Here is a 12,053-nt window from a genome sequence, read left to right as displayed (position 1 = left end):
TTGTATCATGAGTTTTTTATTAATTGAATTTTCAATGTAAAATCATTCAATTTAGCAATGGATTTTAAATTATAATCGATTGTCGGAACCCTCCAATTATTGACATGGTCAATAATACCAACTGGTATAATTAACAGCTTCAGTACGCATGCGCTATTTATTTTTGTTGAAGTGAGTACCATGAAGTATATAAAATAAATATTTTTTTAGGGGCAGGAGGGACAAACAGCACGCCAAAAAAAATTTTAAGATAATTTAAGATATGTTGCGGTAAAAAATGGATTTGTTAACATAGGCATAACAAATTATAAGTTAAAATAATAAAATTTAGGTTATAATAAGTTATTGATATGTTATAACACCAAAACAGTTTCGTTACTATAGCAAAATCTTTAAGTTGATTCGACAAAATACTTTAGTTGGTATAACAAATTTTTTTATTGAAACAGCAAAATTATTTTATTAAAATAACAAAGAGAATTTGTTAAAGTAATAAAAAGAATATATAATTTAAAAATATGTTATAATGAGCTATAGCTGAATTGGAAAATATTTTAGTAACAAATTAGTTTTGTTATTGTAATAAAATCATTTTGTAACCGCAACAAAGTCATTTTGTGACAGCAACAAAATTTGTTGATTCGTTGCTGTAACTACACTCATTTGTTACCAGGACAAATTTTTTAGTTATCCCGTCTTTTGTTATTTCAACAAAATCGTTTTATACGTGGGCCTTCACGGTTTTGGAAATGCCGTAAAGATTCGGTATTTATACGATATAAATGCTATATTTTTACCGTAATACTTAGTTAATTGCCGTAATATAGTTTTTACCGTAATACTCACGTTATTTTAGCCAGTTTTTTTGTCGAATTATTACGAAATAAATTCAGAATATTTACGGCAATACAATAGGAAAATTACGGTATGTTAACAGCATTTAAACTGTAAATGTACCGCATATTTACTGTATATCTGCGGCACTATTGCAGCAAAAAACCGGAAAAGAAGATCCCTACTTTCTATTACCGGCAAAATACCAAAAATATGCTGCTTCAGTACTATTTTTCAATAGATTAAAATTTTTTTTTATAATATTAAAAATTATCATGAATAATTTTTAAGAGGTTGATAAATTAATTTCTCTATTATTATTATTATTATTAACATTTTTTTTAGTCCAGGCCGGGATTTGAACTCAGATTATTTAGTTACGCGCCGAAGGCTCTACTAGTTCAGCTATCAGAGACACTATCCGTATCTATTTACTCAGTCACCTAATAAGACTCACCGAGTAATAAACACAACTGTCCATCTTACGGTAAAAAGCATTATATCTTTAATTATATTAGTATGAACGTGGCAAAATTGCAGTATATCTTTGGTATTTTTACCGTAGAAATACGATTTTATTATTGTAAAATTATAGTAATATTATAGTTAATACATAGATTTTTTACGGTAAAAGTTTTAGAGTTTTACGGTAATTTTATCGTATTATTTCTGAACTTTGCAGCAAAAGTACGGTAGAAATTCTGTATAACTGTAGTAAAAAAACTGGCCACAATGACCACAGAAATACCGTATTATTTTAGAACTATAACGGTAAATTTATGGTAAACGCATTAATACCGAAAATTTACGGTATTTAAAAAACCGCGAGGGGGGGGGGGGGTTCTTAAAGAAATAATAAGTCCATAATAACTCAAATTTAATGAATCTTTTTTTTTTTTTAATTATTTATTTAGAGTGAATAATAGAAATTTTCGATTGCCGCTAAACAATTCTGTTTATTTATAATTTTTATTTAAAATAAGTAAGTCTTAAAGTAATTGCGAATTAATAATATTATCATTTTAAAAAATTAATTATTTAGAAGGATTTTGGTAGGGTTATAACTTATTAACAATAAGAGCAATAGGTTAAGACGTATTCACAGTGGGAAAGATTAGATAGCTTTGACAACAAACAGCTTGGCCGGTGTTGCTATTTAAAGCCTGTCTTGTCTCCAGCTTTCTAGCTTTAATATTATATTCACACTACAAACACAATTATTTATGACCGCTAATTAAATGTAAATGTTCAGTAAAGAATTAATTAATTGTCGAAAAATATAAAAAATTTACAATTACTCGATATCTTAATTAAACAAAATATAAGATGAATTAATGTCCAATGAAGCGAATAAAAAACAATGTGATTAAAAATAGAGCGATTTGAGTTAATTTATCAAAAAGGTTAATTTAAAGCCGATCGATTTATAAAATAATATTAATGATAGTCATTTACAATCTCGAAGTTTAACAGATTTAAATTCAAAATTAATGGCTAACTTAAATAATAGATGATTGATGAAAAACTGTTGAAGCTTAAAAAAACTGTAAAGTCTGTGTCTGTAAAACAGTAGCATGAGGTTTGAGGTTATCTATTTTTCAAGTCGATTCATCATGTTTTATCATTGGACTCATTATAACTTAAAGTAGTCCCCTGCTAATAAAGTGAAAGATCAATATTTCGTTTTAGTTTTTTTTTTAGGTAGATTATAAGATAGGGCATAAAGCACTCAGCTGAATAATTCGCGTATAAGAGCAGAATCAAGTGGAAAATTTATTATTTAATCGAGCTTTGTGAAGCTTGAGCTCACTAGCTTTATCCGGTTAGAGCATTTCTCGTACCACTGAGGTGGCAACGGAGATTGTCTTCACTCCGAAGGGAGGAGAATCAGGCTCGCTGGTAAGGCAATCTCGATTCCACAGTAGAAGACACTATTCGTATTCACTCTCTCGATTGCTGTTGGGAAATCCGGGTGAATATTTGCACTCGATTACATTCTCACGTTTCACATACATAAGTTATGAATATTATTATCCGTCTATATATGTATATGTAAATGTATATTCTTATTATTATTATTATATATATTTAAAGTATATGAATAATCCTTACCACTACCGGGGATGTACAAATTTAGGGTTAGACAATCTTCGCTTTGATTTCCAAGATAAGATACTATTTTTTTCAGCGGCTCGTAACGTGCTCCAGGCATTATGGTGAGGGCGATCGTGTAATTGGAAAGATTGGGTGGTTTTTGAGGACAAACTGGTCCAAATGTATCCGCAAGCTTGATTCCTGACCAAGGAATTGGCGGGGATGGAGGTCGTAGTCGTAGATTCCCAATTGGCGGAGCGGCGTAGGGAATCCCTCGAAATACTTCCACTGGATCCAATCGTCCGTTTAATTCCTTTAATGGGAAATTGATTAATTTAGTTTTGTATGTATTTAACCAATCTATTTGTGAGTGTAATCGGATGATCGTATCTCAGTAAATTTAAAGCTTTAAGTAAATATTTTTCTTTTTTATCCCAGAAATTAAAGTTTAAGATGAATGAACTTTTGTAAACGCGGAAATTTATAGCTGGTGTTTTAACCAAGTGGATAAATTGTGAGAAAATTGTTTTTGAAACATCCAATTGTGTAAATAAAAAAATAGGTTTTTTTGAAGCAAGAAAATTTTGTTTTGTTCAGAATAAGTAATTGTTATTTCCATAAATATTTTTTTAACCAAAAAAATCTTTTTTTTTTCGACTAAAAAATTCCTTTTTGCACGCCAGTGCTAGCCTTTTCACAGGCTATCACTATAGCTCATTTTTGCTCATGATTATTTTGTGTAATTTTTTTTTCAATTAACATTTATTACAGATCATGTGTTAAAAGTCCAATTTTTAATTATTAACTTCAAAAAAACTCTGCCGGATTTTTCTCAAAAAATTATTTTATACGTACTTACTATCAATAAACAACATATGAAAAATTCAGTTTTTCATATTTACTTTGCCTTAATGTTCGAATGTCAACTTTAACTGATTGATAGTAATTGGTGAAAATGAAAATAAAAAGAAATTCGATTCGAGTTTTACATATGCTGTATTTACATATATACATATATTCAATTTGATCAATAAAATGAAATGATTGTAAATAGTAAGCGAAAAAAAGAATATTAAATGCAACAGAATTTTGTTTGACGTTGATAAATTTAGGTCAGGTAAACGATATTTGTTGAATATAATGATATTGATGTATATTTTGTAGTATGATCGTTAGTGGTATTGTTTGATTGAAGTACGCTAGCGAGATGCATTATTTGGTATGAAATAGATAAACAATGTAAACATTGATAATTATTATTACTGATTTTCGTCATGAATGATTTCATTTTCTATACTCAAAACCGGTTGCGTATTATCAATATTCACATTTATTTACGCATTTGTCAATTAATTTATTTTCACATATGATACATATTGACACTGTATTTATGTTCGTAATTATTTTTGCGTAAAATTTATGAGTGTTTAATATCTAAATAATAAAGTTTAGCTTTCGTATGCCTTCGCGATAAATTTTATGTTAATGATGCTTAAACGTAATTAATTTAATTATACGTTTTATAAATTTTGTGTTGATGTTGTTTATTTTAGATCAAGTGATAAGCATTGATAAATGAATTAAAAATAAACCTTTTGATAAAATAAAATAAAAAAAGCTAGATGTAAATGGATAAATAAAAATTGTTTTCAGTAGTTGTTGTGCACTGACCAAACGTGCGTTGACTATAAAATAGAGAATAATAATTCGCTCGCAGCAATCCCTAGGGACGCCTAAGGCGTTGTGAATTTATTCAAAAATCAGACGAGTACAAACGTGACTATAATTTTTTATTTCGTATTGTAGCAAGTGTATTCTGAGTGAAGGAAAATTGTAAAAATGAATTTATGGGAGATGGTAAATTGAAAATTTAAATTTATAGAAACGTTTCAGTATCATTCTGTCGTTGGATTGAATTTTAAGTAGTTTTATATTTAATAATTGGAATCAATTTTCAACTTTAATGAGTAATTTAATAACATAAGAAGTTTTATTGCTTAAGAAAAAAGAAAAAAAAAACTTGATTGTAATATTATAAAAAAATTTTTTAATAAAAATTAGCAACCTGCAGTCACTTTATGACTTTTCAAAATTACGAATTATAAATAAAAAATAACTTTAGTTTCATGAATTTTTGATATTTTAACAATATTCATAGTTTTGGTACTTTTCAAATAAATTTATAAAATAATGTTGCATGACAGGATTAAATAACAATAATTTTGTGGAAAATGTCACTAAAAAAAACTTATAGAACCAACAAGCTATTCAAGACTGCGCCATAAACGTAACATAAAAAATTGATTATAAAAAAAAATATAAAATCATGAAAAGGCGAAATTTACTTTAAGACTTTTTTGATTATACCAAATTTAATTATAAAAATCCTTTTTAAAATAAAAAAATATGTTCGTCATACAATTTATATGATTTTCTTAATTCACGTGTGACCAAATTTTTCCTATTCTATTAATTGTCGAAATTATTCTCAAACATCAAAAAATAAATACGCAGCAATAAATAATTAAAGAAAAAAATAAAATGTACCTGCAGTATGCCTCTTATCTGACCACTTCTGGTCTCGACGATGCGCGAAGCATACCTCGGGCCAGCGTGAGTGCCACAAATGGTAAACAGGAGTATCACAACCAACCACCTTGTTGTCGTTGTTGTTGTAATATGTACGAGGTCGAGTGTCCTTAGCATTGGTTCCAGCGGCCACGTCCAGGTCGCCGGCTGGCATCGTCCAAGCATGGCAGCATTTGTTGGCAACCACCACCGTCACCACCATGCCGCGCGCGCCACCCCGAGTATATAGCGTACCGCCACTGTCTTAAACTTTTTAAATTCTTTCTCACACTATTTTATCTTAACTTGCTCTTTAATTCCTGTACTCGAACTCTCCAACCCTCAATCCTTAGTTTGTTGTCAGACGCTGAAATCTTTTTTATGGGGTGATTGTGCGTAAGCCCCACTTTTATTGGCTCTTCGACAAATCATTCGATAAGTTTGTTGCACGTGATATGCTAACGACATTTAGATGTTTTATTTGTTTTATCATCCACATTTCAGTATTTATGCCTGCCATTTCCTTTAAATGCATCGATGCATTTATTCAGGAAGCTGATGTACTTTCCAGATATATTACTTCAATTCTGTGTCCTGGTTCCGTCGTTCGTCACTGAAACAAATAATAAATTTTATTGCTGTATAATTTGATTATTTATTTATTCATGCTCAAGTTTTGGATTTAACATTACATTATTCTCAGTACTCATACAAATTGTTTCAATAAATTTGTTAAAATTCGAAAACTTTATACTTTAAAGTATTTAAAAGTCGAATTTTTGATGATGATTAAAAAAATACCAAAATAAAATTAGTAGTCTGATGAAAAAATTAACTTGATTGAGGAGAAAAATTCTTTAACCAACAATATTTACCGGGAAGCTTCCCGGTCGACTACAATATAAATGGCCAGCCATTACCTAAACCTCCTGTCATGAAAGACTTAGGTGTGCTGGTTGACACCAAGTTAAGCTTCAATGAGCACGTAGACAGAACAGTATCAAAGGCGTATAAAACTCTAGGATATATAATCAGATCAGGCAAAGACTTCAAGAACGAAAGAACATTAATACTTCTATTCAATACCCTGGTCAGACCGATTTTAGAATATTGCACTGTAATCTGGTCACCAAGTACGACACAAGCTACTAATAGACTACAAAGAATACAAACTGTGCAAGCATCTTGCAAATCGTACGTTTTTGTCTACAGTTCAGGAAGCCTACAGTAACTTCCAGATCAACAAGCTTTCCCAGAGAAGACAAATATCGGACTTAATTTTTGCTTTCAAAATTATTAACGGACACATCGACTCCCCAGAGATCCTAGAGAAAGTAGGAATCATCTGTCCAACGTCAAACTTAAGAGCAAATCGATTAATAGAGACAATTAAAACTACCAAAAGTTATATATATAATAGCCCGAGGAATAGGATCGCTAACCTAATCAATGATAACTGCTCGCACCTTGAATTATTCGACACCTCGATCACATCGTTTGTATCATCGGTTAAAAGACTGCTTCTAACCACTAACCAATAACCACTAGCCTCTTAAAAAGTGCAATTTCATTTCATCTAGAAATAACTACTCTTAAAGATATTGTTTTTTTCTTTTATTTTATATTTTTATATTTTTTTTTATTATATAATATTAATAATTTAAACTTATAAAGTAAATGAAATTGATTTAATACAACTTAACTTAAATTTAATTCTATTGAAATGTCAATAATCTATTTACATATTTTTATTTTTATTTTCTTTTTTCACCCATAACCAAAAATAATTGATGTAAATCTAATGTATAAAGCCGATTGGCGTATGAATGAATAAATAAATAAATAAATATTATTTTAAAAAATTTGATCATCGTCAATCAAGCAGAAAAATTTTTTAATTTTACTTTATACAAAATTTACTTGAACAAAAAACAATTTTTTACATCTCAAATTTTTCTACTTAATTTGAGATGATAAAATTCTTTAAAATTATGTTTTTGGTTCAAGATTTTTTTCTCTTGAACCGGTGACTATCGGTTTTTTATCGGTGACTTTGAAAATGCAGTAAATCATTCATTTTTTATGTAAAAAATTTTTTTTTTGATGCAAATAAATATTGCTCTTCAATTTTTCTTGCGATGTGAGCAATTTTTTGTCTTTTTATCTGAATAGTAAGTACAGTAATTTATAATTAAGAAGATTATAAATTATAATATATTAATCAGTAAAGTTCAGGAAAACAAACAAGACGTGATACCTTTTTGTTACTCTGGTTTGATATAGGCAAGTGACGTTATGTACGTGGTTAAATTATTCTGTGTTTGTGCATTATGTACACATATATATACATATATATTGGTGAGGATCTGATGCAAAAAGTAAGACCAGCAAACCGGCGTTACTTTATTAATCGAGTAAAACCACGGTGCCGAGTTTACTGGCGCCTCCAGGGTTCCTGAGGACATCTATTGAATAGATAAACTCTAGAGATAGGAATACGACACAAGCCGGAGACTATTCATCGCTTTTGCCAAGAATACAAGCTAAAAGAAATATATATTGGTAAATTTTGAAAAAAAAAATTAATGAGAGTTAATATAACTTTTTTTTTATTTATTTTTTGTGTTTTTGAGCTCAAAGTTTTGAGTGGGTGTATATATACGTATACATTCATTATGAAGTGAACCAGACTTTTGTTAATGAGATACTTGTATTTATAATTTAATTAAAAATTAATATTCATTCGCTGTTTTTTGTCACTAAGTTAATTAAGCCACGCGTAAACAAAAAAGTTAAACTAACAAAAAAGTTTTTAGTCGTATTGCAGTTTTAATATTGTTCTTTTAAAATAGGATGATAATTTACTTTTATATAAATTACAATAATGCAATTTTCAAGGATGCGATTGTTTGAAAAATTTCAATTAGTTTTTATAATCGATTTAATTTTCAAATTTGTCAAATTTGTTTTTTTTTTTTATAAATAGACTAGCTGTTACCCGCCCGCTTCACTGGGCGCTTTATAGAATTGCATTTTTAGATCTAGACTTGAAATTTAATTAGAATATTGTTTTGAATTGCACAGATTCCAAATGAGTATTGAAAGTTTTAGTTAAAGTCATTGCAAGTCTGTCTAGCTTCAAAAGCGAAGAATTTTTTTGTCATTTAAAATTTTCTCAGCGACATCAATTTTTCATAGAAAATAAATTTAACATGTTTTTTACGAATTCTATTTAAATAAGTAGCCAAATTTATTTTTTACATACCCAGTGTTTGGAAAATGCATTCATTTTAATCTGTTACATTCCCGCGATCCCGCAATAAGAACAATTTATAAATTATCTAATCGGAAAAATAACATGTATGTAAAATTCTTAGTTCGTTGACCGAATTACTACATGTAATGTTAAGTTTTGGAAACCTTACAATGACTTTTTTCCCGCTGCTAAAGAGACGTTTGTTGCAAGGAAATTTTTAGTAAATGTTATTGAAACTCAATAGATATGGTCTAAATTTCATGTTTCAAAAAGTCCTAGTTTATAAACAACAACATTTTCAGTAGATTTCATAGATATCTAACTATTTTACTTCTTGAAACCAATTTTACCATAACCAAACATACGATCAGCATATGAATATAAACTTTCGACACTTAGTTCACCAGACATAATTAGCTTCTTTCTTAAACTTTTTTTAAATGACGTTAAATCAATCAAATAGCAAGGTTATGTAATAAAAACAAAAGAAAATCGTATTAAAAACAAATGAATAAAAAATTAGTCTTTCATTTTTCTTAGCGGGAAAAAATGTATGTAAAAGTAAATTGTAAAAAAAATGAGAAATGGTTAATAAAATCGAAAAAATAAGTAGTCTATATCCATCTACAAAAAATTCTGCGTCGAAGGTAGTAGTCCCATCCCGATAGCTTCAGTAGTTTTGACGTCAACTTTCATCAAAAGAACCCTTTTTCGTTATATATGTATATTTTCCACCCACGCATCTGCCCATGCATCCCCCCACGCGTGGGTATATATGGAACTAAATTCTCAAAAAAGTAACGTAATAAAAATTATTTCCTTTTATGCCAATAAAAAAACAAATGAATTGAAGAAAAATGCCTGTCTTTTGTTTTTATCGGCGGGAAAAAATGTTTATTAAAGTTAATTAGAAATAAAATGGCAAGGGATTGATGAAATTGGAAAAATAAGTAGCCTATAACCATCTTCAATTTATTCCGCGTCGAATGGCTCTAGTCACATGTCGATATGTTCAGTAGTTTTGGCATGATTGACGGTCTACGAAAACCCATTTTCATTATATATATATATATATATATATATATATATATATATATATATATATATATATATATATGATGAAATGGGTTTTAATGGTTAAATTTGGTATCGTTGGAAAAGTCTTGACCTGGAGTTGTGCCTTTTCATGGTTTCATGGTTTCATCATAAGAAATCACCCTGTATCTCGTTAATTATTGACATTTTTAAAGATATAAGCTCATCCCGATGTTACACTCATGAAGACCTTTCATTTAAGTACCCACATCAATTTTTCATATATTTTATATATTTATATATTTCACAAATATCATATATATGAAATATATATAAAATGCCATGTGGGTACTCAAATGAAAGCTCTTGCTGAGTGCAACATCGGGATGAGCTTATATCTTTAAAAATGTCAATAATTAAATGACCTTGTATCTTGTGAACTATTGAAATTTTTAAGGATATAAACTCACCCCGATGTTACACTCATCAAGACCTTTCATTTGAGTACCCACATCAATTTTTCATATATTTATATATATTATATACTAGCTGTTACTCGCCCGCTCCGCTGGGCGCTTTATAGAATTGCATTTTTAGCTCTAGGCTTGTTATTTAATTAGAGTATTGTTTTGACTTGCACGAATTCCTAATTCTATCGAATTGGCATCTACCTTTTATCCATGTAATAATTCTAGCTAATATTCATTGTAACTTTCAATGTGCAATCATTATAACATTCCCGTGTCTTTCTTACAAAAATCAATAATAATTGATATGAAAAAAAAATTTTTTAATGAGCATTGAAAGTTTCAGTTAAAGAAATTGCAGGTCTCATAAGTGAACAAATCCGCCTAGTATATAAAACATAACCAATAGAATTAAAAAATTTATTTTAAACAAATGATAATCGAATAGAATAAATTTAGTTACATTAAAAATTCATTATTTTTAAGTCAAAAAAATATAGGTTCCGGATAAGTAATCACCAACATATCATATACTAAAACCTTCTCTGAAACACGCTGCATCTTATGGTATAATCATTATTCCGATTGTTTCAGTAGTTTTGGCAGTATAACCGTACAAAAAAACCGGCTCTCCATTTATTAGTATAGATATATATATAGATTACTTAATAGATAATGTTATGTTTGCTCTCTATTTAAGATAAAAAAATTTTATGCATAAATGAACCGAAAGAATATCGTTGATAAACTAACTAGAAAAATTCCGAGCAGAGCTCTCTATTTTATTCTTCAAAGACTATAGAATCACATACATGAATTTGATAAATTTATATATAATGTTGAAATCCAAGTCATAATATGTGAATAATAAAAAATATATGAAATATGCACTCTAGCAAAAAGCTTTGATCTTATGGAAGATGTACTTATACTTATATGAGCTCTTAAAGACTGTCATACTCGAGATTTTTAATGGTACTCGTGTTCTCTGAGATGAAAAAACGACAAGATTACTTTTTTATCTTTTATTATAACTGTCAAGATGTGTTCATCTGTAAAACATCTAAATGTCATTTGACACATTTAATTTCACTCTGTCAATTTTGTTTTTGTTATCAAGTTGAAATTTTATAATGATTTTATTTTTGCAGAATTATTAGTATGCTTCGTAAGTGTACAAGTAAAATTGATGGCAAAATTTTTCAAGTTTTTTTTTCCTTAACAAATAATTTTTCAATTTACTTAATAATTATTTTCTTAAACTTTTTTTGCCTTATCTGTATATTATTATAATTCTTTTTGGACCGGAAATTTTTTTTACCGTCAAAGTTGATCAATGTCTCCTTAATTAAAAGTCTAATAGCTTGTTCAATGTAATATCTTAATTCGATAAAGTTAATTAAAAATTTTGAAGCTTGTGCAAATATTGTTCATTAGTATATAAAGTACATTTAAAATCAATAAAATAATAAATAAATTATTAATAACTATTTTCTTAATAGTTATTGCAAAAATTTAATTTTTCTTAACAAATTTTTGATGATTGAAAATTGAAGTTTTAGTGTGATTTGAATATGATATTAATTAAATGAGTTTCAATGAGTTATTTTATAGAACACAAAGAGACTTGCGTGTTGAAAGAGGCAATGATTTTTTATCACCGTTTATTCTTATCTTTGACATAAATATAGAGTAAACTAACTATTTTGTTTGCATTCTAAAGTCAAAGAGTATTGTTTAATACGTTATTGTGATTACCATATTATAAAAGCGAAAACGACATAAACTTATAGGTGTGC

At 28.4% G+C, this 12,053-nt stretch overlaps 1 protein-coding gene across 1 annotated transcript in view; it reads right to left on the bottom strand.

Moving 5' to 3' along the window:
- Positions 1 to 12,053, bottom strand: part of LOC123269518 (neuroligin-4, X-linked-like) — a 166,256-nt gene that overhangs the window by 42,613 nt on the left and 111,590 nt on the right. The window contains exons 2-3 of the mRNA XM_044735262.1: positions 5,476 to 6,109; positions 2,947 to 3,241 (exon numbers count right to left, since the gene is read on the bottom strand). Coding sequence (XP_044591197.1) covers positions 2,947 to 3,241; positions 5,476 to 5,682 — 502 coding nt within the window. The 5' untranslated portion in view covers positions 5,683 to 6,109. The remainder of the gene's footprint in view (positions 1 to 2,946; positions 3,242 to 5,475; positions 6,110 to 12,053) is intronic.

This window comes from Cotesia glomerata, linkage group LG1, assembly GCF_020080835.1.
Source record: "Cotesia glomerata isolate CgM1 linkage group LG1, MPM_Cglom_v2.3, whole genome shotgun sequence".
Taxonomy (NCBI): Eukaryota; Metazoa; Arthropoda; class Insecta; order Hymenoptera; family Braconidae; genus Cotesia; species Cotesia glomerata.
The sequence above is the reverse complement of the archived record's forward strand: the minus strand, read 5'-3'. Positions and strand labels throughout refer to the sequence as shown.